The 23,086-nt window shown below is 40.1% G+C and overlaps 1 protein-coding gene across 4 annotated transcripts in view; it reads left to right on the top strand.

Annotated features, from left to right (window-relative positions):
- Positions 1-23,086, top strand: part of COL13A1 (collagen type XIII alpha 1 chain) — a 185,096-nt gene extending 162,010 nt beyond the window's left edge. For all 4 annotated transcript variants that reach the window (XM_019538523.1, XM_019538524.1, XM_019538525.1 and 1 more), the window contains 8 exons: positions 1,709-1,789; positions 4,243-4,278; positions 6,943-6,996; positions 7,274-7,327; positions 8,048-8,083; positions 12,378-12,464; positions 19,231-19,269; positions 22,681-23,086. In XM_019538523.1, the coding sequence (XP_019394068.1) occupies positions 1,709-1,789; positions 4,243-4,278; positions 6,943-6,996; positions 7,274-7,327; positions 8,048-8,083; positions 12,378-12,464; positions 19,231-19,269; positions 22,681-22,683 (390 nt within the window). In that variant the 3' untranslated portion in view covers positions 22,684-23,086. The remainder of the gene's footprint in view (positions 1-1,708; positions 1,790-4,242; positions 4,279-6,942; positions 6,997-7,273; positions 7,328-8,047; positions 8,084-12,377; positions 12,465-19,230; positions 19,270-22,680) is intronic.

The raw sequence follows: 23,086 nt of genomic DNA on the forward strand, positions 1-23,086 counted from the left end.
CATGAAGCCCTGAGTGGCCCTGACCTCTGCTGTTACTGCTGGTGATTGTGGGGAGGCTGGGGCCAGGTGTGAGAGTGAGCAGGGGGAACAAACAGGGAGTTGGGAGAATGAATGAGGGTGAGGTGAATGAATGGGGGCTGGAGCCGGGTGGCCCCCCCTGGCCCCCACCCTCCTCCAGCCCCCCAACCCCCTACTTACCTGGCATGAAGCCAGGTCCAGGTAATTGCAGCTTGCACCACTGCCTGCCCTGCACAGGCAGGCAGCGTGCTTCAGCACCAGGCCAAGAGCCAGTCATAGAGAGCCCCTGGCTGGCTATCAGAGAGTCACTGTGGAGGACCAGGCCTGTGGTTGCCTCAGGGCATAGTCCTGGATCATGCCTTGCCTTGCTTTTTTTCCCCAGGGTACTTTTTGACCCCTGGGTATGCACTCCCAGAGTGGGGAAGTACTGTACCCACTCTACTCTGCATAGGCATGGTCCCATAAGAAACAAGTCCAAATGTTTCTTTGGATGTGGAAGGCTATATTCCATCTTTATGAAGTCCTATGGCATCTTTGTAATGCCCTGAAAGATAGCTGACTGTTCTTTGGAAGCACATGCTTATGGTAGAGAAGTCTGTTCCAGGTACATACGCTGGAGCTAAGTGGAATGTTTTGAAGCACAGTAAGCAATGATACATGTGTTTTCAAAAATAAATAAATAGGAGTATGCTTCATAATAAAGGGAGAAGTGGCAAATATAGTTGTGCAGGGTGCATACTTTTATACAGTGCTGACATTTCTTCTAATCCAGGATAGCATAAAAACAAAATTTCCACATTTCCTAATAACTGAATTTTTTAAAAACAAAAACCATCAAATACAAAAGAACCCTTTGGATTGAAATGTTTTGTTTTGTCAAAATGAAATGTTTTATTATATTATACTCTACTATCCTCTGCTATACTATATTAACCTATACTGTATCAGGAACATACAAACATAAGCGGTGCAATACTAAGTTAGACCAACTGTCCATCTCACTCAGGCTCTGACAATAGCAAGAGTAGATGCTTTAGAGGGAGAGCACTGAACAATATATACCTAGTGTGATCTATCCCCTTTTCATTATTCTCCCTGGCAGCCATCACCATTGGATTACTGTTCTTTAATAGTTATTAATGCATCTGTCATCTATTCATTGGTCTAGTCTCTTTTTGAACCTGGCTTTACAAACATTAGCCTGTGTAAACTTCCTGTGTTAATGAGTTACACAAGTTAACTTTGCGCTGAGTAAAAAAGCAGTTTTTTTACTTGCTAGTCATTAATCTGTCTCCTGCTTTTTCAGTGGGTGCCCCCTAGTTCTAATATTCTGGAATTTGGTAACTTTTTCCATCAGAAAATTTCCAGTGAGCTCTGTTACCTATACTTAACTCCTACCTGCCTTGGTTATTGCTACTGCTTCACTAGTATCTTAACACTTGTTATGCTCTGTTCTTCACAAATGATGTTAGTGTTCAGTCACTGGGGCTAATTCTTCCCTTGTTTGTAAATCAGAAGGGATCTCACTGGGGTCAGTTGAGCTACACTGCTTTTCTTCAGTAGGAGGAGACAATCAAGCTATCTTTGCCTCTGTTATCATCTCTGCCACTACCATGCCTTTGAACTGGAGGAATGTTTGTTTTAGAAGTGGTACTACGGTGGGTTTATTTTCTGATCCATCCTTCTTCAGGGGGAAGCAGGGATTGATGGAATGAAAGGAGAGAAGGGTGTCCAGGGTGAAAAAGGAGACCGAGGTCCACTGGGATTACCCGTAAGTATCTAGGAAGCAGAGAAAACTTGGCAAACTATACTTAGTCCAGTCATAAAAAAAAAAATCAATAAATAAGTTTCAAATAAGAATTTGACTTTGTAAAGTGAGATTTAGGGAGCAAAAGATAGCCTATAAATTGCTATGGTTTTTGCATTTTAGTGGTAAGCAAGCCTCCAGGGTTTTAGGGAATTAAGATAGGCACCTGAAGCTGCAGAATCTTCTCTTTTGGGCCTGTTAAACTAGAGGACTCTTTAGAAAAGGGTCCCCTGTATTGTTCTTTCTTCTAATTGGGTTGGAAATGAGACAAAATCAATTTTTGGCACTTCTCTGTCAGTCCTGGCTGTAACCTTAAGCCAGAGATGTTAATCATATGGCCTATCGGCTGGATTTGGCCCACAGAACCTCTCTATCCAGCCCATTGGAGGGCACCATATGTTGGACCCTTTGGTGCTGTTGGGCACAGAGATTGGCAATGAGCTTGGCTCACCACTACTGAACCCTGTGCTCCTGCCAACCCCACCCATACTGAGATCTGTGCTCCAGCCTCTGTGAGACCCTGCACTGGGCTTGCTGCTGCTGGATCCTCCACTGCCCCCACTAGACCCCACACTACTGTTGCAATGGCCACTAAGGCAGCCCATGTGCCCTAGGTTAGATCCAGCCCAGCAGGAGCCCCACAGTCTGGGTCCAGGTTGGGGCCCCAAGTGAGTTTGACATCCCTGCCTTAAAGTTTGGAGATATGCTAAAGTGAAAGACAAACAGCCTGCTGAGCAATTTGTAACCTGAAAAAATGTTTTGGTTCATGTGTTAGTGTGGTTCTTATTTTGTCCATTGAAGTTCACCTATCCCTATCATTTCTATCATAAAACCTGAAGGCCTCCCAGAAGCAGAAAATGCCTGACTAAAATGTCACTTTTCACTTTTATATGTAGCAAGTGTAAACTTGTTAATATAGTTGTGATTAAATCAGTGTTACTGTGCAACTCACATATATGCTATCAAAGAAGCTCTAGTGAAAATCCTTGCAGTTTAGAATCAGAGTAGCTTTATATCAAATCCAATCAGGTTTGAAAGGAAAGGCCCTGAAATTTTTGCTTATTAACAAAAAGCACTCAGGTGAAAGCACCAAATTCACTTTTATTGAACCTTTCTGCCTGGAAACAATACTGCAAAGAGGGCATTTTCCATATCTGTGTGATGTTGCTATTTTTGTTGGCCTTTATCACCCAGACCCCTTGTCCAGTTTTGTCTGGAAATGTGCATGTCTTTGTTTATTACTGTGTTGAAAAATCATGTTTAAAGCAGTGATGTAATAAGTGACTTCAAAAACGGACACAACACATGAGAGTGGGAGGGGAAGCCCTTCACACAAATAGGTGATTCATACGTTTCCTTTTTGTCCCAGCCACCCACAGTTCTCAGTGGCAATAAAAGTAAAAACAAGGTGCTTCTCAGGGGAGTTTTAACAACGGTGGAAAGCAAGAACCCTTTGAATATCTAATTTGCCTTCTCAAACAACTTAATCATAAATGCTAAATAATTTTTTTCACTCTTGTTTGTGACTAAACTAAACTAAAGCTGAGGAAGTTGCTGTGAATATGTGAACCAATGACACAGGAGTATGTTCACATGATGCACAGAGAATTAATCTGACAACTCCTAATAGTGGGAGTGCTGTGAAGGATTCTCCTAAGGCAGTTGTCCCTCTCTGAAGAGGTAGTCCCAAGTATCCTTGCTACAAATCCTTGGCATTTGTTTTGACTCTGTGTTTCAGCCTGTTTGAAATTATTTGGCTTTCAAAGCTACAGCTCCTCTTTTTTCTAGGTATCAAGCCCATTTCTCTTACAAATGTTTAATGCTTGGCAGTTCGACTAAAGCCAGTTGACTAATAAGGAACTATGTTCTTTATTAACGAATCCCCATATTTCCACCTGGAAGCTCACAGAATTGGGGCTGGCTCCAGCACCTGTGGCAGATAGTCTGTAAATTGTAGGCATCTAGACCGCATTCTACTACCACATGGTGGAACTCATTTCAGAATTAATCCATGACGATGCACTGTCTGTCCCAACAGTGCCAGCTTGGTACTGCTGTTAGAAGGGTCTATAGCACCTGCATTACACTGCTTTCTCTGTTGCCTAGAAAAGCACAGAACAAGTTCATTCACTTTTGTTAACTATCAGGCCATACTTTGGTACAGCATGAGAGGGAATAATGTATTTTCAAGGGGATCTTAAAGTCACCAGTCAACAGTACTTACATTCAATGTCTCTATGTTTTTGTTGGTTTCCTTGTAAGTACCATCACCTGTCCTTGAGGTCTGAGTTCTTGTTTATTGCAAGCATATGTTTGTCTCAAGTCACTTCACTCACCTCTTCCCTCCCCCTTTCCTTTTCCTTCCCTCACCCCTTTTCCTTCCTGCCTTTTTTGTTAACCCTTCCCCATCTGTTCAGGGTGCCTCAGGTTTAGACGGCAGGCCTGGACCACCGGTGAGTTCCATTTCTCCATTACCCTCCATTCCTCTTCTCTGATGCTATGATTCATCTCGTCTGTCCTCCCCATAGCCTTGTTTACGATATGACTAACTTTCTTTTCTCTGAACCAGGAAAGAATAAGTCAAACTGATAAATTAAGACACACCTACTGACAAATGAAAAATCACATTCTTGTCAGTCTCAATATTGTCTGTCCATCTGGGATCAGGAAATTTGGCTTTAATCTCATCCTTTCAAATAGTTTGTAAATATGGGTACATTATTGCCATAATTATATTAAATGAAGCCTATGCAGGAATCTGTTGTACTATGTACTTCTGTCCTCATATTGTGAAATGTCTCCGTTGTGTCTTTCCCCGTGGTAGCTTTGCTTATAGCCCTCTGCAACAATGACTCCCCAGATTTGTCTTGGGCCTAATAACACCTTGTGTTTTGTCCTGTGAGCAGAAGGCTTTGTTGTTCACTGTTTTCATATCTACCATTTAGGATTGCATTGCAGTGGGTTGCAGGAACCCTCTTCCAATTATCTGACATGCACCCCGCCAACAGAAAGAGATGCATCCTTTCAGCAAGCATAAATGCCTTCACCAAGTCCTAGAAACCTGGGGTGGAATTTTTTTTAGTACTGATTCCATTCATCTGGGATATAGTGGTGTCTAGTGTTTGGGCGGGAGTCTGAGAATCAAGAGTTGTATGTTCTGCCCCCAGCCCTATCACTAACTTACTGTTATGTCTGGGTAAATCACTTAACCTCTTTGTCCCTAAGTTTCCCAGCCTGCAAAACTGGAATATAAATAATAAATCATAACACTCTTCCAGTTTTACAAATCATTTTTTACTCCTGGACAAAAAATGCTATGCAAGGGCATAACATTTTTATTGCTTCATAGAATGACACATGTCCTCCAATTATAATCAGATTTGGTGTTATTCAGAAACACTTTGCTTTTCCTTTTTCAGTGGAACAGGAAGTAATTTCATTGCTCTTTAACTCCTGCCAAACAGAAAATAAACAGCAACCTCCTTATTTGCAGGAAGTTATATATTTACTTTTATGAATATGCGTATTAGATATTCTAAATAGTTCTGATGGATATTTAAGGAAACAAGGTCTTGAATGATCTTAAAATGACACCCTAAGAAATCCTTACCTCTCACGTAATTCCTGGGCCATCGAGGCTACAACATCACTCTGACAGTTCCCTAAAACAACAGAAAGATATAGGAAGTTAAAATATGTATGATATATTTCTGAAGGATTATGGGATGATTTTTTTTTACCTGTGTTTCATAATAAACTAATTCTCCAGCCAGATTCAGCAAATTCTTACTTAGACACATAATCTTCCTTAATGACATGAGTCATCTTTTGGGGGTAAGGATTGTAGGATCATGGTTAAAGGTCCATGCCCTTTTCCTTCAGACAAAGGGATTAACTAGTGTAAAATGTGTACTGGTTCCAAAAGGACTCCCAACTGTCAGATAATGAGTTTTTCTAGAATTCTAGGAAAGAATTGCTGGAATCGGAACTTGAATGACTGGCTGGTTTTTCACCAAGCCAGAATAATAGGATTTGATTTATCATGGAGTTAAGAAGATAAATGTACCATTAGGAAGGTTTAGGAAGGTGTTCTGAGATCTCTTGTTCTTTGCAAATTTGAGATATCTGCTTTCCTTAGCTGGTAAAATTGTGTCAAGGAGAATACTAGATGTTATAAAGCAGAACGAACACTCAGATGCCCTGTTTCATAGGAGTGGATCTGGGGTCATACTAATGTAAACCATGGGAATCTCCACAAAAGATAGAAATAAGTTTTCTTGTCTTTAAGAAGGATAACACTTTTCTTGGGTAGAAGAGCTGTTACCCACCCACTGTAGTGTTAATGCAAAAAAAAAAAAAAGACCTAAATGGGCTGATTAATTAGCTAACTGGGTAAACTCCAGTAAGCCTCAGCACAGCTGAAAAATTTTGTATGAAAGTGGGAGGTTGCTCTTGGGCTAAAGGCTGAGCATGGAGACTGGGTTTTTCTTATAGCATAATCTAGGGCCTGGTAGAACAGTGTAAACGGTGAAAGGGTGGACAGAGGACTTAGAAATGAATGAGTACTCTCTCTTCTGTTTGCATCCATGTATGTGTGCATCTGCACTAGTCTCTGCAGCATGGTGACCTTTCAGTCTGCATGGTGAGCTGCCTACCAAAAAGTAATGCAAATACTTAATTAGTTTACGCTCAACTGAACTGACTCAAACAAACAGACAAAACTGCTTAAAAATATGTCTACCTGGCCTTCATTCTGCTACAGTTTTCAGCTTTGTTGGGGGTACAAAGAGAACAGTAAAATTTCACTCATTTGATTTATAAAGGGGTGTATGTCAATATTATTTTTAATACCTACACCCTAAAATAATGCAAGGCTCTGTAATATTGTACCAGTCCAATCCATTGTACCTATTCCTGTGTTTTTAATGGTATTTAACAGTTACTGAAAACCCATCCTCATCAGCCCTGAAAGCTGTAGTAATACAAGTGATGTCTCACATTAACTGGAATCTCCTTCTCAGCTGTGCTTTTTCCTCAAGGAGCCATGCTGTTTCCCAGATTTGAAGAAATTTGTTGAAAGACACGGGTTTATGGATTTTTGTTTTCTAAAATTGCAGGGTACTCCAGGACCAATTGGAGTTCCAGGACCAGCAGGACCAAAAGGGGAAAGGGTAAGTTTGCTTTAAAACCAAACCTTTCACAGCCCCTCCAACACCCAATGTCTTCAAAGCTACTACAACTTCTCTGGTGAGGGGCTTTTTGTATTTTGTGAATGTGAGCCTTTGAGTTGGTCCTTCTTTTATTTTTAATAATTTGTATTTTAGATGCCTGGACACAATATATCTTTTACATTATTTCTAGCACTGTTGGTTCACCCATCTGTCAATAATGTCAACCTGTCAATATTGTCTACAAATAGAAGATTCTCTTCTTTTGTCTCTTTTTAAGGGAAGTAAAGGAGACCCTGGAAATGCAGGACCAATGGGACCAGCTGGGCTTCCTGTAAGTAAGGGATCTTTGGTTGTTTTGCCATCTGCAAAGCCTTAATGTTATGGCATCACTTCCAGCAGAAGAATACTCTGTGGCAACAAAAGAAAATGTTCTTTTACTGCCATAGTAGCATCTATATCAAGTTGAGGCAACAGTCAAAGGGAAACCCCAATTCAAACTTTCAATTCAGTAGACTTGTCTCTGTGTCCCAGTACCCTCTTAATGATGTTATAACTTTCCAAAGAATTTAAAACAATTGGAATAATAGGTAAAGACAAAATATATAACATTTCATATATCTTGAAACTACTGACCTAAAGCCAAAACTATGCCTACATTATTTATCTATTATATTATAGTGCTGGTATTGAACACCTCCCATTCTAAGTATTTGGTGTTCCATTTGAACACAATTCAGAGGACTTGAGGATTCATCTTGGAACCACAGTCACACAAATGGCCTCTCAGCCACATTACTTACATAAGGTTTTTACTCATAAAAATACGGGATTGATGGACTAGAACCTTCACTTTAATGAGTCACAAGACTGCTTCATTTTTAAAATATAAATGAAAAAAATTTGTTGGTTGGCTAATTTTTAATTTGTGCCCTTTTGAATCATATGGTTCCTTGGTTCCTGTGCTAAGGATAATTTTGACTCAGTAAACAAAGGGATCTATTTAGCTGACACTGATTTAAAACAGTGTCATTTTTTTCTTGATACTTTTTAGGGTTTACCAGGCTCACCCGGCGACAAAGGAAACCGGGTAAGTCCTGAACCACAAGTCATTGCATTTGGTTACTAATGTCTTCACATAGTGGTGGAATGATTAACTTTTGAACTACCTAGGGAAAACTAGGAAAAATCCTACCTGGTAAACCTGTTGCTTACAGATTGGTCTTTTACAGTGTGATTTCTCCAGTTTATGCAATATATTATAGCCAAAGATATTATTTGAACTTTAAAGTATACAGTTGGGATTTTCTAAAGTACTGATTGGCTTACCCTTTCTCACTGAAGTGGGAATTTTATCATTGACTTCAACAGGCACAGATTTAGGCCAGCACTGAGGGATTTTGAAAATCATACCTTATATAGTAAGATGGGCAGGGGGGCAAACTAAGAACTCCTCCTCAGATTAGTGAAGATGGTACAACTCTTAGCACATCGCTTTTAAATTACTCTGGATGGTGAAAAAGAATATCAGCTACTATACTGCAGCACAATGTCTTTCAAGGGTTTCTTAGATTTAGAATTTTTTAGGTGAATATGGAAATATGGAGATCAAATAAATATGAATATATTAGAGAACCCAGTTGTAAAGTCTTGGGCTCCTTATTCAGGCTTTTAGATGAATTAGGGTAATAACAGTGAGATAAGGCACCAAGTTATGTAAATTTATGTACATGATAAAGGAAAGAACTATGCCACGCTGTATTTTTAATGTATAAAAACATTTCTAAACCCTACTTTAATCTATTATATTATTAGTGTCATGGGAATTCACGCAAATGCTTTCTATTTTATATATTATTTGAATCCTTTGATAACAGTAGTAAAGAGATTTACAGCTGAGTATAGTTTGTGCACACCCATATTTTTTATAAGATGCTGATACCTTATGGACATTAATCTGAAATAGACTAAAGTAGTGATGGTGTATGTGCAAAAGTAATAGCTTTATGGATGTATTTTCGGATAACACCTAGTGAGTGCTCATTCTCCCTCTTTATCATCTGGAGTGCTCTTCTGATCTGGAATTGGATAAATTAAGAGTTCTGAAAAGTACTAGCCAGTCAGCATGTTAAACGAGGAAAGAGAGTCCAAATTTCTTTCACTTCATGGCAACTCCAGGGTGTTGCCACAGTTTTAATCATTCCACTTCTGATTTTGCTTTTTAACTCGCTGTTTATTTTATTAAGATTGTATTATGTTTCTAAATAAGAAATAACTTTAACAGAATCCTTGGACTTTTTCAGTTGGTTTTAAATATGGATAATTTATTTTAAAGGAGGGCTTTTGTTGGTTATAGTAGGAACCAATTTAGGCATATGAGACTTGATTGTTCCCTCCCCATAAAAGTAAATAAAGAGTAGGAAGAAGTGCTTCTTATCACAGACTGCAAACATGGAGTTTCATTGGCCCCTGGAAAGAATGATTGGACTGAAATGCAACAAATGCTTTGAAAGAAAAACACTTAGGAAACTTGTTTGGGAATGTGCAATACCACAGCTTTTCAGGTCTGACCTTTAAATGTATCTTTTACCACTAACTAGCATTTTAGATAAAGGCTTCTCCTTATCCCACAATCCTGTTCACAGATGATTAAAAGGCCTCTCCATACAGAAACGCTTCGAAATTAAAGTAAATGTTACAATTTTGAAAGCATCCATTATAAAACTGTGTTGTTCAACTGGAACCACTGCAGAGATCTTAAAGGTTCTGAAATATGGGGGCTTCTATGATATCTAATTTGGAATCAAGCCAACGCATGGTAATCTCTCTTTAATGACACTGCTTGGTCTCTATAATTATGGTCTAGTGTATCATCTTGGAGCAGGGATGAGCATCATCTACAGCACTGGTTCTCAGCCTTATTATACTCATGCACCCCTACATAATCTTTGTGAACTGACAGGCACCATTTCATAACTAATTTATTACAGAGCTTACCTCTGTGCAGAATGGCCAGGCAGTGAGGGTTGAGGAATAGCCAGCCAGGGATGAGTCTGAGCCTGTGCTTATCTCCTCACACCTGGTTATCGTCTTATACTTTGTCACCCTTCAAAGGATTTGGGGGCATCTGGTTGAGAATCGCTGACCTTCAGCATGCCTTTTTCCATCATACCTGCGTATCAGAGAGATGCTGTAGAAATTACATGATGTGGGGTTTCCTAAGTCATTTTAATCTTGGCAAAAGTGGTGAAGGATATCTGGAAGGATAACTGATAACCAAACTATTAGGGATCTGCTGAAAGACGTAAGAATGGTAGCAAGAAAAAAGTTTTTTAAATACAAAATCCTTTTGATCCACGGAGAGAGACTTCCTACAACAGGACATTGGGAAGACAGCAGTGTAATTAAGTAACTACAAGCACCTGCCTCATGTGCAATAGCTTCTTTTTCAGCTAGATTATGTGTTAATTTTCAGTGCTCCTTTAAAAAAAATCTAATACCAGTAACATAAATGCCAGTAAGATAAAGGTATATCCACCGTACCTAATGCATTGAGAGTAGGTTCTGAAAAATCCACTCCACTTTCCAATCATTGTAATTTGGCAAAATTAGTTCTCAGACTGTCTTCAAAATCTTCCCAATTGCAGAAGGCAGAACAATGTCTTTTTTATGCTCTGGAGTTTTTCTTCTGAGCAGAGCCATTTCTTCACTATAGGAGCTGTAATAATAGCCTCAAGAGACAATTCAGGCCTGAAAATGCTGTGCTCTGGAACAGCTGAAAAGCAGATCCTGGAACAGGACTGCCTTTCAGGCAAACCAACTGAAAAAGTGTAAAGCTTTAAAGCCTCATGCGTTTTTTTTAATATCTGTATTTTTTTCTTCTCCTGTGTATGTGTGTCCATGTGTGTTCCTTGCTTTGACAGGTCCTCCTTTGTCCCCTTTATCCCTTCCTCTTTTTTTGCCTTTTTCCTGGGTCCTTCCTCTTCCCACCATTGCAACCTGTACCATATTTTCTCCTGGATTATCCTCTCTGTTCCAGTGCTTGAACCCGGGTGATTTCTCCTCATTACCTCTCCTCTCCCATCCATTTCTCTTGCCAGTTTTGACTTTATTTTACTCATCATCCCACTTTTAAAAAAAAAATATATATATATATACATCTGCTGCCTGGTGTTATTTGTACCTTCTAACCCTGACCATTGAAATCCTAAATAAAATTCCCTCTTCAGCAAGTCTACCTCTGTTTTATGCACAACACTTTTGAGAAGTTCTTTTTTTATTCAGCCACTCATTTTTAAACATATTACAAAAGTATTTTGCATATGTGTTTTCTAACAATTAGATAACCCTAGCCTGTCTTTGATTTGAACTCAACATTTGCAATGACTCAAGTGAGAATGAAGGTGAAATTTTCCCCAGAGAGGGCTAGCATGAGAATATTTAAGTCCCCTTTACGATCCATTTATACACAGGCCTTGGGTTGGCCATCTGCATAGGCCTGAATTCATTGTCTGGGCTCAAGCCTCCTCTTGCTTAAGCCAGTATAAACAAAGGAAAATGACAGTCAATCCAACAGTGGTATAAAGTCAGTGTAAATCCAAAGAGAAGACCGCGCCGCCCCCCCCCCCGCCCCCAAATCCCTGCCCCATGAACGAATTAAAGCTGTAGTAAATACAGACACAATTTTGCTGGTTTAAACAAAGAAAAGTTATTTTATAGTTAAAAATACAGCATTTTAACATGGCTATGCAACACCCAGGCACTTAAAAATAATGTAAGGGAATGCACTTGAAGTTAATTGTTTAAAATTATATTGTTATGAACCAGAACTACTCTGAGGTGAGGGGGGCAAAGGGAGGTAGAAAAAAACCAAAGTCTACGATTAGCATATGAGATCCAAACTTGGAAATGGCTGAAAGACTGTTGTTTGCTGTGTGACTAGAGCCCAAGAAGGTCATAGACAAGATGCACTTGGGCTCCAGAGGAAGAGTAAGGACTGTTCAGTGTGTGAGCAGCCAGGCTGTGGAGTTGTGAGAGCTCACCCCCATCCTTGCCCACCTGCAGCAGCTTCTCAGTGTAAAACTCACTATAAATTCACTGGGGTTATAATTCTTTTAATGAAAAAAATGGGGTCACAATCCTAGTAGCCTGTCAGGTTGGGAAGTCAATAACTATTAAAATGCTTATATCTCTAAAAAAAAAATGGCAACAATCCCATAGAATGGTTTCCTGTAAAAGCATCCTATCTGAAGGTATCTCATCTTTTACAGTATTTTTCTAATTGTTTATCTTTTTTTTTCTTTTACTGTCACTGACACTCATTTGAGATGGATGATCCTAAAGCTTTTGTGTATTTTTTTCTTGGACTAAACCATTATTTACAGGGGGAGAGGGGCAAGAAAGGCTCTAGAGGGTCTAAAGGGGATAAGGGAGACCAAGGAGCGCCTGGATTAGATGCACCCTGTCCATTGGTATGTGCTGTTTTATCAAATGTATTGTTTTAAGATTTGTCAATGGGAAAGAAAGAAGGAAAACTTAAATTAAACAATGACTACTGTGGTATCACAAAAGTCACATTGCTCAGATAAGGTCCTGTCCTATTTCCACTGTAGTCTACGGCAAAGCTGTTTTCTTCAGTGATATATAGGGACAACTCTGTAAGCAAGTGGGCTGTTGAGTAACGTTGCCTGTTCCTTTCTTTTCAGAAGCTCAGAAAGGAGAGCAAAGGGCTTTCATTGTGAAAGTAGAGCCCTGGAACTCCTGTTGTGATCCCAGTTACAGATTCCGTTTTGGAAATATTTAACATAATCATCCTTAAGCAGTAATGAAATCTAAAATGCCTTCTTTTTTCCCCTCTGGGTAGTGACCAGCTGGTGTGATCAAAATCTAAGTCTCCACTTGATAACAACACAGGACACCCAGGTTAAGATACCCAGTGGGAACACAAATTGATATGAAATACAAAATGATCAGGATGACTACTTCATTCAACATGACATCCTCTCATTTCATCAGGAGCCTCCTGTTACATTTAAAAAGAGCGAGAATGCCTCAACTTCTTCTTAATGAAAAAACTCTTCTAAAATCCTTTTGAATAGCCACAATGTTATATGATAACAAGTTCACAAAGATATAGCCTGGCTGTTTCAGGAAGCTCTAGGAGTGTCAAGTGTAATTATTGGTCTTTTCAGTTCTTTCCTCAGTTAAACTATTTGTTATAGTTGAAACCACTTGTGTACCACAGTGCTAAATACAGATTATGTACCGAGAAAGATCTGTAATAGAAATTAATCTGTATCAAAGCGAGGCTGGGAAGTGAAAATGATTTCTGAATAGAGAGATCTTCTTCCCAGTCCTCCCTTATTTAACAAAATCAGAGGCAGCTTCTGACTTTTAAAATATATTGATCCAAAGAGACAACTGTTACTTTTGATTGCCTAGATATTGTGTTTTATGTCTCTGACTGTCTCTGCACTGGGTATACAGCTTGAGTGCCCTCCTTGTGTAGAACTGGGCCTCTCCTCCCACAGCAGGGAGGTAGCTGGCATTGACTGAAATAATTATAGTGGTTGATTTCATGAACAGGGACACCGAGGTTTTAAAGGCGAGAAGGGTGAGCCGGGGTTACCTGGGCTGGACGGGCTGGATGCCCCTTGCCCATTGGTATGGTGTTACCTTCCCTTTCCTGCATGTTTCTGTTTGCTGCTTTTTTAAATGCTATTTCCTGATTCCTTCAATACTGGCATGGACTGTCAATAGATCCCTTTTTACCAATTTCTCTCCTATCTCCACTCCCGCTTGCTTCAGAACGTGATCCGTAACCCTTTTGCAGTGAGTCAGGGTTGCTACAACCATCTCTTTGTGGTATGGGTGGAAACAAAGCAGCAGTATGGCTGTCTTTCCCCATAACAAAGCTTGAAATTTCATTCATAATTGCTTCATCTCAACCTTTCAGTTTTCCTTCAGAGTTTCTCCTGGACTGATACTTCAAAGTGTGACTCTCAAGTACTTCAGCTTTCAATCTGATAAATTGATATGCTTAAATTCTGCACTAACTCAACTTTCAAGTATTTATATTTAGCCAGCAAAGTCTGACATCCTCCTACATTGCTTAGGTGCCTTCCATATTTTAAAGCAAATCATAAGGATACATATATAACACAAATCAACCTATGAGAAATAGCTCAATACAATATTTCAATCCATCAAATTGTCAAAAATGATTTTCTAATTGTACTGTCCTAGAAACAATACAGCATTCTACCCTTTTGGCACAACTTAATATAAGTCCTTTTCTAATTGCCAGCCCCTTTCACCCATTAACCCTATTAATGTCTGGAAAAAAAAAGGGGATTTTGCAGTGTGCCAAGAGTTAAATTCAGACTCAGATGGAAAACTCTTTGAACTGAAGGACCTTCATGCAGAACCGTCACTCAACAGTTTCCTCTGTTCTGTGTTAAGGGAATGCAAGTTCAAACTCTGCTGTTGACCTCTGTTGTGGCTGTATACTCAACATATGTTTTCCTTAATCTCAGAAAAGGTTACCCTTGTCTTAATCTGCACAACAAAATGCTAAAATAACTACCTTAGTAGTTTTATTCACCTTCCTAAATACTCTGTTAACCAAAATATGACAAAGTTATTCAGGAGTTTATTACCACAGCTAATCTATGTCATAAATCCAGGTTTACCTAAGAATGATGGCACCAAGTCTTGCCAGACATGTGCAGCCCTTTGCACAAAAGGTGTAACCACAAGTAGTTCATTTGAACCTCCCTGTTTCAGAAACAATCCAATTAGAAAACCGTAGGCACAGGCAGAAGTAACAGTTTTCACTCTATCTGCCCTCTGACAGCACTCTACAGTCATAACCAAACAGAAGTGCTTGGCTGAAAAGCACCTTAAAAGGGCCCAATCCCACAAAAATCTGAATTCTCATTTCATGAAGGTTCAGCAAAATGGAGTGGCTTCAGTAACTTGTGTCTGTGCTGACCTCCCAGCCCTGGTGCTATCTTCAGAATGGGATGGGGGAAAAAAGAGTGGAGGGAGTTCGGTATGGGTTTTTTTTCAGCTGGTACTGGAGGGTAAGGCAGGTGGACTGGAGCTCTGCTGACATAGGGGGCTCCAATCCATCCACCCCACCCATCAGTGCCGACTGGGGAACCCCCAGAACAAGTTCCCTCTGCTCCTTTTCCCTATACCCATTCTGAAAACAGCACTGGGGTTTGGAATGGGGACAGGCATTGCTAGGGGAGAGTGGCTGCAGGCTCACAGCCTCTCTAAACAGCAGCTGGATTCCCCAACCCCTGGGACCCAACAGTAAACTTCCTGCAAAGCACCATGAGTTCCAGTGGGGAGCTGCTCTTCTGTCTGTGCCTCATGTAAAAAAGAGAAAAAGCCCCAAACTCAGATCTTGCATCTGGGTAAATATATGCAGTAAAATGTTTGTAAAATATTTACAATTTTATCTTTGAAACCAGTTAACACTACTGATACTCTTGGTATTCCTTGTATCTTGCACTTCCATTTGCTCTTCAGAATAAATAATTGAATGCTGATAACTATTTACAAAGCCAAAATTGCGAACATTTTAATAGCAACAACTGTTCTGAATACTGATTAATCAAACAGTTGCTGACCATATTCTCACGTGTGCCATCCTAGCTGGCCGGAGAGGTTAGAAATGGAACTGTTGAATACATTTCACCTCCTACTAGCATAAGTCAGCTTTCTATGGCCCATTCCTAAATGGTATGAAATGTCCATGAATAAAGACTATCCTCCATGTTTTGAGGGTGTTGTAGCCATGTTGGTCTAAAGATATAACCAGACAAGGTTCTTTGGATAAATGTGATATCTTTTATTAGACCAACTAAATAGTTGGACAAATTGTTCTTTGCAAGCTTTCGGGTACAAGCACCCTTCTTCAGGCAGAGGCAGAGTTTGCAGTTGTTTTGTGCTCTCCTTGGAGAGCATACTGGCATTCTTGCACACTGGCTTCTGTCCCATCCAGGAGAGCACAAAACAACTGTAAACTCTCCCTCTGCCTGAAGAAGGGTGCTTGTACCCGAAAGCTTGCAAAGAACAATTTGTCCAACTATTTAGTTGGTCTAATAAAAGATATCACATTTATCCAAAGAACTTTGTCTGCCAGGAATAAAGACTGTACCACTGCCTTTGGAAAATTATCTGACTACTTTCTTTGGCATTACTCCTCTCAAGTCAAAATTACTCGCAGAGGCAGCATCATAATGCATGTCTTTTCATGATTGTTTTGTTTTGGGAAACTCACTAGAATATTTAATTAATTAAAACTCACATTATATATAATAATCAGGCACCTGCATAAATTTGGGATACTGAGCATGGTTTTTGACCTAAACTTGTTAATACCTTACTTCAGCCTGGCATTGTACTGACATATCTCACTGTTCTTCAGAATCTGCACAACTATTTATGGAGGCCAAAACTAAAGCTTTTTAAGTCTGAAAATTTTTAATCTAAAAATTCACTAACAACTATGTTCCACAAGTTCCTTCCTTTGCAAACTAGCCTGCAACAAACACTTCCATGTGACTACATTCTTCCTTTGATCTCTAAACTGTAACTTCCCAGCTTCCTGTTCCCTCATACACCTAACTTTCCTTTTCCTCCTTCAGTGGACTACAAAATTAATTTCCACCGCCACCAGTGTACCAATGGCAACATCACTACTTCCCCATTAGTGGATTCATGACTTTTTTCCACAGACCCATATTGTGTGGGAAAGTGTTGTTAAGAAACCACATTAAGAAAAATGGATTTAGAATGTAATATGTTTCTACCATTCATGATGATATTTGGTCCATCAAAGTCCCTTGAAACTGTATTTCATTTAACTAGTTTATCTTTCAATATAACATTGCATTTTCTTATGGGGGGGGAGGGTTGTGGGGGAGAGTCCTTTATTTTCTTTGTTTTAAAATGAGATATTAAACTTTGCAGATATCTCAAGCAGTAATTCAGGAGCTGAAAACATATTAATTTGATTAAAGAAAATGCATTCAATTCATCCTTTGTCTAATTTCCCTGACTAAATAGAGTTACATCAGGGCATTTGGCCTAATAGCTTGATCTGTGAGAGAAACATTAGGCTACCTCTATAAGGATTTGATTGAGTTTTCTAACTACCAATGTCTTCACTCATTAGGTTAGGCTTTTCACATGTTCATTATTTCATTCCCAGTAGCTTCTCCTCATTAACCTCAATTTCCTAATTCTCAAGGTTAGATAATGCTGATGTGAATAGAATTAATGTTGCACAAAAATTCATCTTCCAGTTATCCAGGCAAGGAGCACCCTGTCTGTTTCCTTTTAATAGTCAAACACTCAAAAGATGAAAAAAAATAAAATAAAATATAAAAATAAACTCATCTAGAGATGCCTGACCCTGCAACCTTTTGGTACAGGATCTCCTTAATTTCAAAAGGAAATTGGCATAATCCTGCCGGTCCTATTAAGACAAAATGCCTATTGTGTCAAGTATTCAGATTGCCACAAAGAGCCAAAAAGGTGAATTAAAGTTGGAGAGTCCTTGAGCATAGGGGAAATTGTCAGATGGATGAGAACTGCTCCTGTGCTTTCTGGTCCTTCTTGATATAAGGATATTTCAGAGGCAGGAAGGAAAGCAGCTGGCACACATTCCATTGCAGTATCCAATCCCAAAATAATGGCCTCTTGGATGCAGCAAGTTAACAGAGTATAGAGCAGCTCTAAGGCACCTCTGTGTTATGTCAGGGACTAATTTGGCCATGGGCTGTACTAAGGATTGGAAAGGTAACATACCATTTTGCTCAAGGGAGTGCTGTAAGCTTCACCTGGTAATAAGCATTTAAAATAACTCAGCTTTTAGTTAAACTGGGCAATGCAGCAGCCAGTTTCTAAAAAGTAATAGTAGATGAATGAGAAACCAAAAAATATCAGCCACATATTAAAGTTAACACAAAAAACAACCTTTTCCATTTACATTAAATCTGTTGCAAAAATATTAAATAGTGAAGTCCATATGGTGATAGTAACAATTCTTTAAAGCAGAATGAAACCTGTTGTTTCCTGTGTTCCCATTTCAATGCCACTTGTCAGAAATGGAGTAACTGAACAAACTGGGCACATAGTAATTTCTATACTATGTTCTCAACATAGCCACCTGGATTCTGGGCTTCACCCACACAGCTAAGGGACTAGCCAACAGTATCAAGCTAAACTCATTATATTCCTCTTTACTGAAAGCACTGCAGTATTGAAAAGGCCTCATTCCCACTGCTTTCCTTCACACAGACCACAGAGAGCACAACTACAAAAAGAACTAAAGGGCAAGGACTACCTGCATCAATCCTGTGACTCTTATTAAGAGAATAATTCTAACAATTTTACTTGATAATGTATGCCCACAGATAAATTGGCAGATCTCATTAGGAATGGTGAATGGCCGGCTGCTGCCATCCTAATGACTGTATCTGATTGCTTCATCTGTGTGCTGTGGCTTTGCCACATTCCCCCTATTAGCACCCCTGCTCAGAGTAAAAGTCATAAGCAATGTGACAAAGTGCCTGCTGACATTTCAGCAGATTTGACATAAGGGACTTCTTACCAAAACCTAAGTTTGTAGCTAAAAAAGTGCAGCACTCACTGAAATTTGGTTCATGAGTACATGTGATCATTCCCTTCTTTGGTGCTAAAGCAAGTCCCTTAACACTAAGAGACAGCGTACTAAAAGGAAAATATTTTCTAGCCATTCCTCAATCCAGAGGTTGGTGCAGTGCTTGGGATCTGCTTCACTGTATTTTATCATCTCCATGTTATGATATGGAATCACGTAATACCATAAAACAGTCATGCTAAGTCTTCCACTGCCAACATCTGGGAGCTTTCATGAATCCTCCTCCATGGCTGTGCCAAACACATTTTCAAAGTGCATGACATGCATCAGCCCTCACCCCATTGCCCACTGAATATCTGATTTCTGGTTCAGACTAGGCCATATCTTTCAGATGGACATATGGGTTACACAAGACAGAAGGGAAATTATGTATATATTTGCCACATTCCCCCTACACACACACATACACACTCTAGACTCTCATCCTAGCCCAATTCTGATTTTAAATGTTTGTTGCAGCTGTACTAGTTAGCCCTTTCTGTCCTTCCCTCTTGATTCTATCTCCTGTGTCCTAAACTGTATTTGTTTCTTTATTGTAGGGGGAAGATGGCTTGCCAGTTCAGGGATGCTGGAATAAGGTAAAATAGCCTTGAACTTTGGGGGCTGTGCTGAATTAGAGGTGTTGCTGCATTTTGCAGGTGCTTTTTTGTTAGTCTAATAAAATAGATAGGTAAAGTGTACAGAGGATTCCCACTACAACACTCTTGACAAACAATAAGCAAACCCATCTATTTAATCTATAAATTACTACACAAAATATGGTCTGAAAGTGAGGGGATTTTATGAGGACCTTTGATACTTCAGATCTTGAAAAAGAGTTAATAATTCCATGAAAAAGAATTTGATATATTAATTGTAAGCAATACTTTCTATTCATACATCTCCAAGCACTTTCTAAATGTGGGTAGGCACTGATATTCTCATTTTGGAGACAGATTAAAGACCAAAATTGTCAAAATTGAGTATGTAATATTAAGCACTTGAACCTAATTTTAGGTATGCAAAAATAATAATTGACATGATTTTCAACAGAGACAACCACAGATAGTATTCAACTGCATTAACTTGGAGTTATCATATAAATGAGGGAATTAGTATCTTTGAGACTGGATGTCTAGCTCAGGTGTAGTTGCCTTTTATAAATCTCTCAAATTCTACTTCCCCCACCAAGTTAAATATTGAAAACTGTCACATGAGGCTTCGATCCAGCAAACATTCTGTGATCTCATGGACCTCTAACTTAGAATGTCCAACTTTAGATGCCCAGACCTGTATTTTCGGATGAGCTGAGCACCTGCAGTTCCCACTACTTCATGTGGATTTGTGGGTGCTCAATAACTCTGAAAATCAGATCCTAGGTTTCTAAATTAAGACACTCAAAACTGAAGCACTTGAAATTATATAAGCCTCAACCTCTTGGTGCTTCTGTATGTCATCTGCAAGAAGGGTCTAATGTAGGAATTAGCAAACTAAGGGTACGCCTGTACTGTACTAGGTAGTGTTATACTGAGACATGAAAAATCAGCTGTTGTTCACACTAGCTCCTAACACAGAAATACAGTACCCATGATATAAGTAAAGTGCTGTGGCCAAACTGATCTGTACTGTGAGGGGATGAGCCTGAAGGCAGAGCTCATGGGTACATTTTGCTGCACCAGTGGTTACCTTACTTCCAGTTTGAGAATTACCATATGTGGAGTGGGCAGACGGTGTCTTAGTTCAGTTCTGTCCTGTGCCACAGGCGCACCCTAAATATTGGTAAAGTGCTTTGAGTTCTTTAGATAAAATGTGCTGTAATAACAGGTACTTACTTAATGCACCATAATCAGCGCTACTGTGCAGTAGCACAGATGAACACTTTTTATGTGATGCTAATGCACAATAGATTAATTCTACTGTACATTAGCACACTAGCATGTTTTTTGCCAGCTGTGCTAATACACAGTAGAATTACTCTATTGCTATGTTAGCATCTCATGTAGATGCACCTACTGTGTCAGAATCTAAACTCTCAGGAACTCCAAGGTCTGTCTGAAGTTTGCAGCCATGACTTTTTATACTAATCCTGACAGGGCAACTTCTGGATGTGCCCACTGGGCTGAAGATTCCTTGTCCATGATTTATATACACAGTCACACAAACCATCCCAACCCTTTAAAGAAAGGTAGCACAGAACCCTGCTTGAGCCCCTTTTCCCTTCCTTTTTGACAGGTCAGTTGCAGAAACATAATTGGGAATTCTAGCACACTAGATGGGATAGGGGAGGTGCTGAGCAGAGGAGAATCTTACCATAGACCAAGCGTAGGCAACCCCTAGCATGAGTGCCAGAGCATGGTACTTGAAGGCATTTTGCTTGGCGCACACACCTTGGCTCAGACAGTGGGGGGAGAGACCAGGGCTGTGCTGCAACAAGGATCAGGCCCCTCCCAGCTCCCCTCCCATCTGCCCCGGCATGCCAAAATCTTACAAGTCAAGGTTGCAGGTGTTTTTGGCACTCTGCCTAAAAATGTTGCCAATCCCTGCCACAGACTCTAAGGACCTTGACTGCTGCTGCCACTGTGGCCCAGTTTTCCCTCGCACTGGGAGTTGCCACTATATGGGCTGTCTGCACACTAGTGACTGTTCCTGTGGCCAATGTCATGCAGGCTCCTGGGGACCACCATACTTGCTTGCCCTTAGTTACGCTACTCTTCAGTTGCATAGGAATTACTAAATCTGTAAGACTTTTGAGGCTTACATTACGACTCCTTTTCAGGACCAGCCCCTTAGTCTTATTACCTGCTATTTGTGTTAGTGCAGAATGTAACTCCACAAGCAGCAAGGAGCCGCACCACAGCCTACCATGGTGTGGGCTCCGGGCGGCCGCAGCAAAAACTACCCAGCAGCAGAGGAGGAGGAGCTGCTTTCTTCCTTCACCAAGCAGCAGTTTCTGCCCAGCTGCTGTTGCCACTGCTGCCGCTGCTCAGCCTCAATGGGCAATCCTGGAGCTGGCACAAGGCATGCAGAGTTGTGGCTGCACACGCTGGTTTCCGCTGCTACTGCTGCATGTGGCGAGGTGGTAGAGAGCGGGCGCGAGGCACACTGGGGCTGTGCATTGTTGGGGGGGGATGGGGAGGTGCCACAGGCCCTTGGCTGTTGCAGGGCAGGGGCAGGAGTTGACCAGCTCAGGGGGGTGCATACAGGGGTGAGCTCCCGTGCACACCCCACATACCCTCAAACCTTTCCTGCAGACCCCACAGCCACACTCTTCCCCCACACACACACTACAAATACCGTACCCACATACACACATATACCCACAACCCTCCATACCCACCCACAGCTCCCCACAAACCCCACACCCACCCATACCCCCAACACTCCTGCACACCCCACACACTATACAAGAGTAAGACTGCATTTTGAACTATTATGCAATCACTTCTACATATACAGCACACACACACACAAATTAGGACAACCATTTTTTAAAAAATTAAATTAATATATATTATTATGAGTCTTTTATAGTATAGTATAGTATATAGTCTTTTATAGTAGTCTTTGTTATATATAATTTGTTTTTTCCCCCATTCTAAGATGGCAAACTCTTCCCCAAAGGCATACTTCCAGGGAAAAAAGGGGAGGGACTTCCAGTGGCAAAGGCCAGAGGTTAGGGATGAGACTTCTGGTCCCAAGATAGAGACCAGGGAGTGGTGCACCTGTCCAGGGGCAGGGCTACCCATGTGGCCCTTGGCAGCTTGCCAAAACTCAGTAAATGGCCCTCCGTCTGAAATAATTGTCTGCCCCGGATTAGGGAGTCATCCATCATTGTCTCTCCTCCTCACTTATGAGATAAATGAAGGAAACATACCTGACTGCTTGCTCTCCTAGTGTATGTCCTGGAGCATGCTCATATGACAATGTGCGTCCTGAAATGCATTTCCCTCTAATAAAAAAAATCTTTCCAGTTGTTTGTGCAACTAACCTGGGTTTATTTTCTTTTGCAGTGATGGTTCTAACCGTGGACTGGCCTGTGTGTGTTTTTGTACATAGAATATTTATTTTTATACAGTGTTCTTCTCTGAAATGCCAAAAGTTATGCATTTTACAAATTATCAAAAAGCTGCATATTTTTTGTACAGAAAATACTAATTTTCCCTTTTTCTGTTTGTCAATTCTTTGTGTATTTCTATGGCTATCTTATGCTTATTTTGTTGTGGAGTACAGCTGTAATATTTGCATGATATTTGTGCACACTTGATAAAGTATTAGAACTTAATAAATTATTGCATTAAAGTATCAAAAGGAACTATTTCATATCGATTTAAAGCTCATTTTCATTCCCCATCCCCAAGAAAATAATTCAAGAATATTTTAAAGTATTATGAGTGTTCTATATTAAAATGAAATATA

The sequence above is a fragment of the Crocodylus porosus genome, unplaced genomic scaffold, assembly GCF_001723895.1.
Source record: "Crocodylus porosus isolate Cpor-Errol unplaced genomic scaffold, CroPor_comp1, whole genome shotgun sequence".
Classification (NCBI taxonomy): Eukaryota; Metazoa; Chordata; order Crocodylia; family Crocodylidae; genus Crocodylus; species Crocodylus porosus.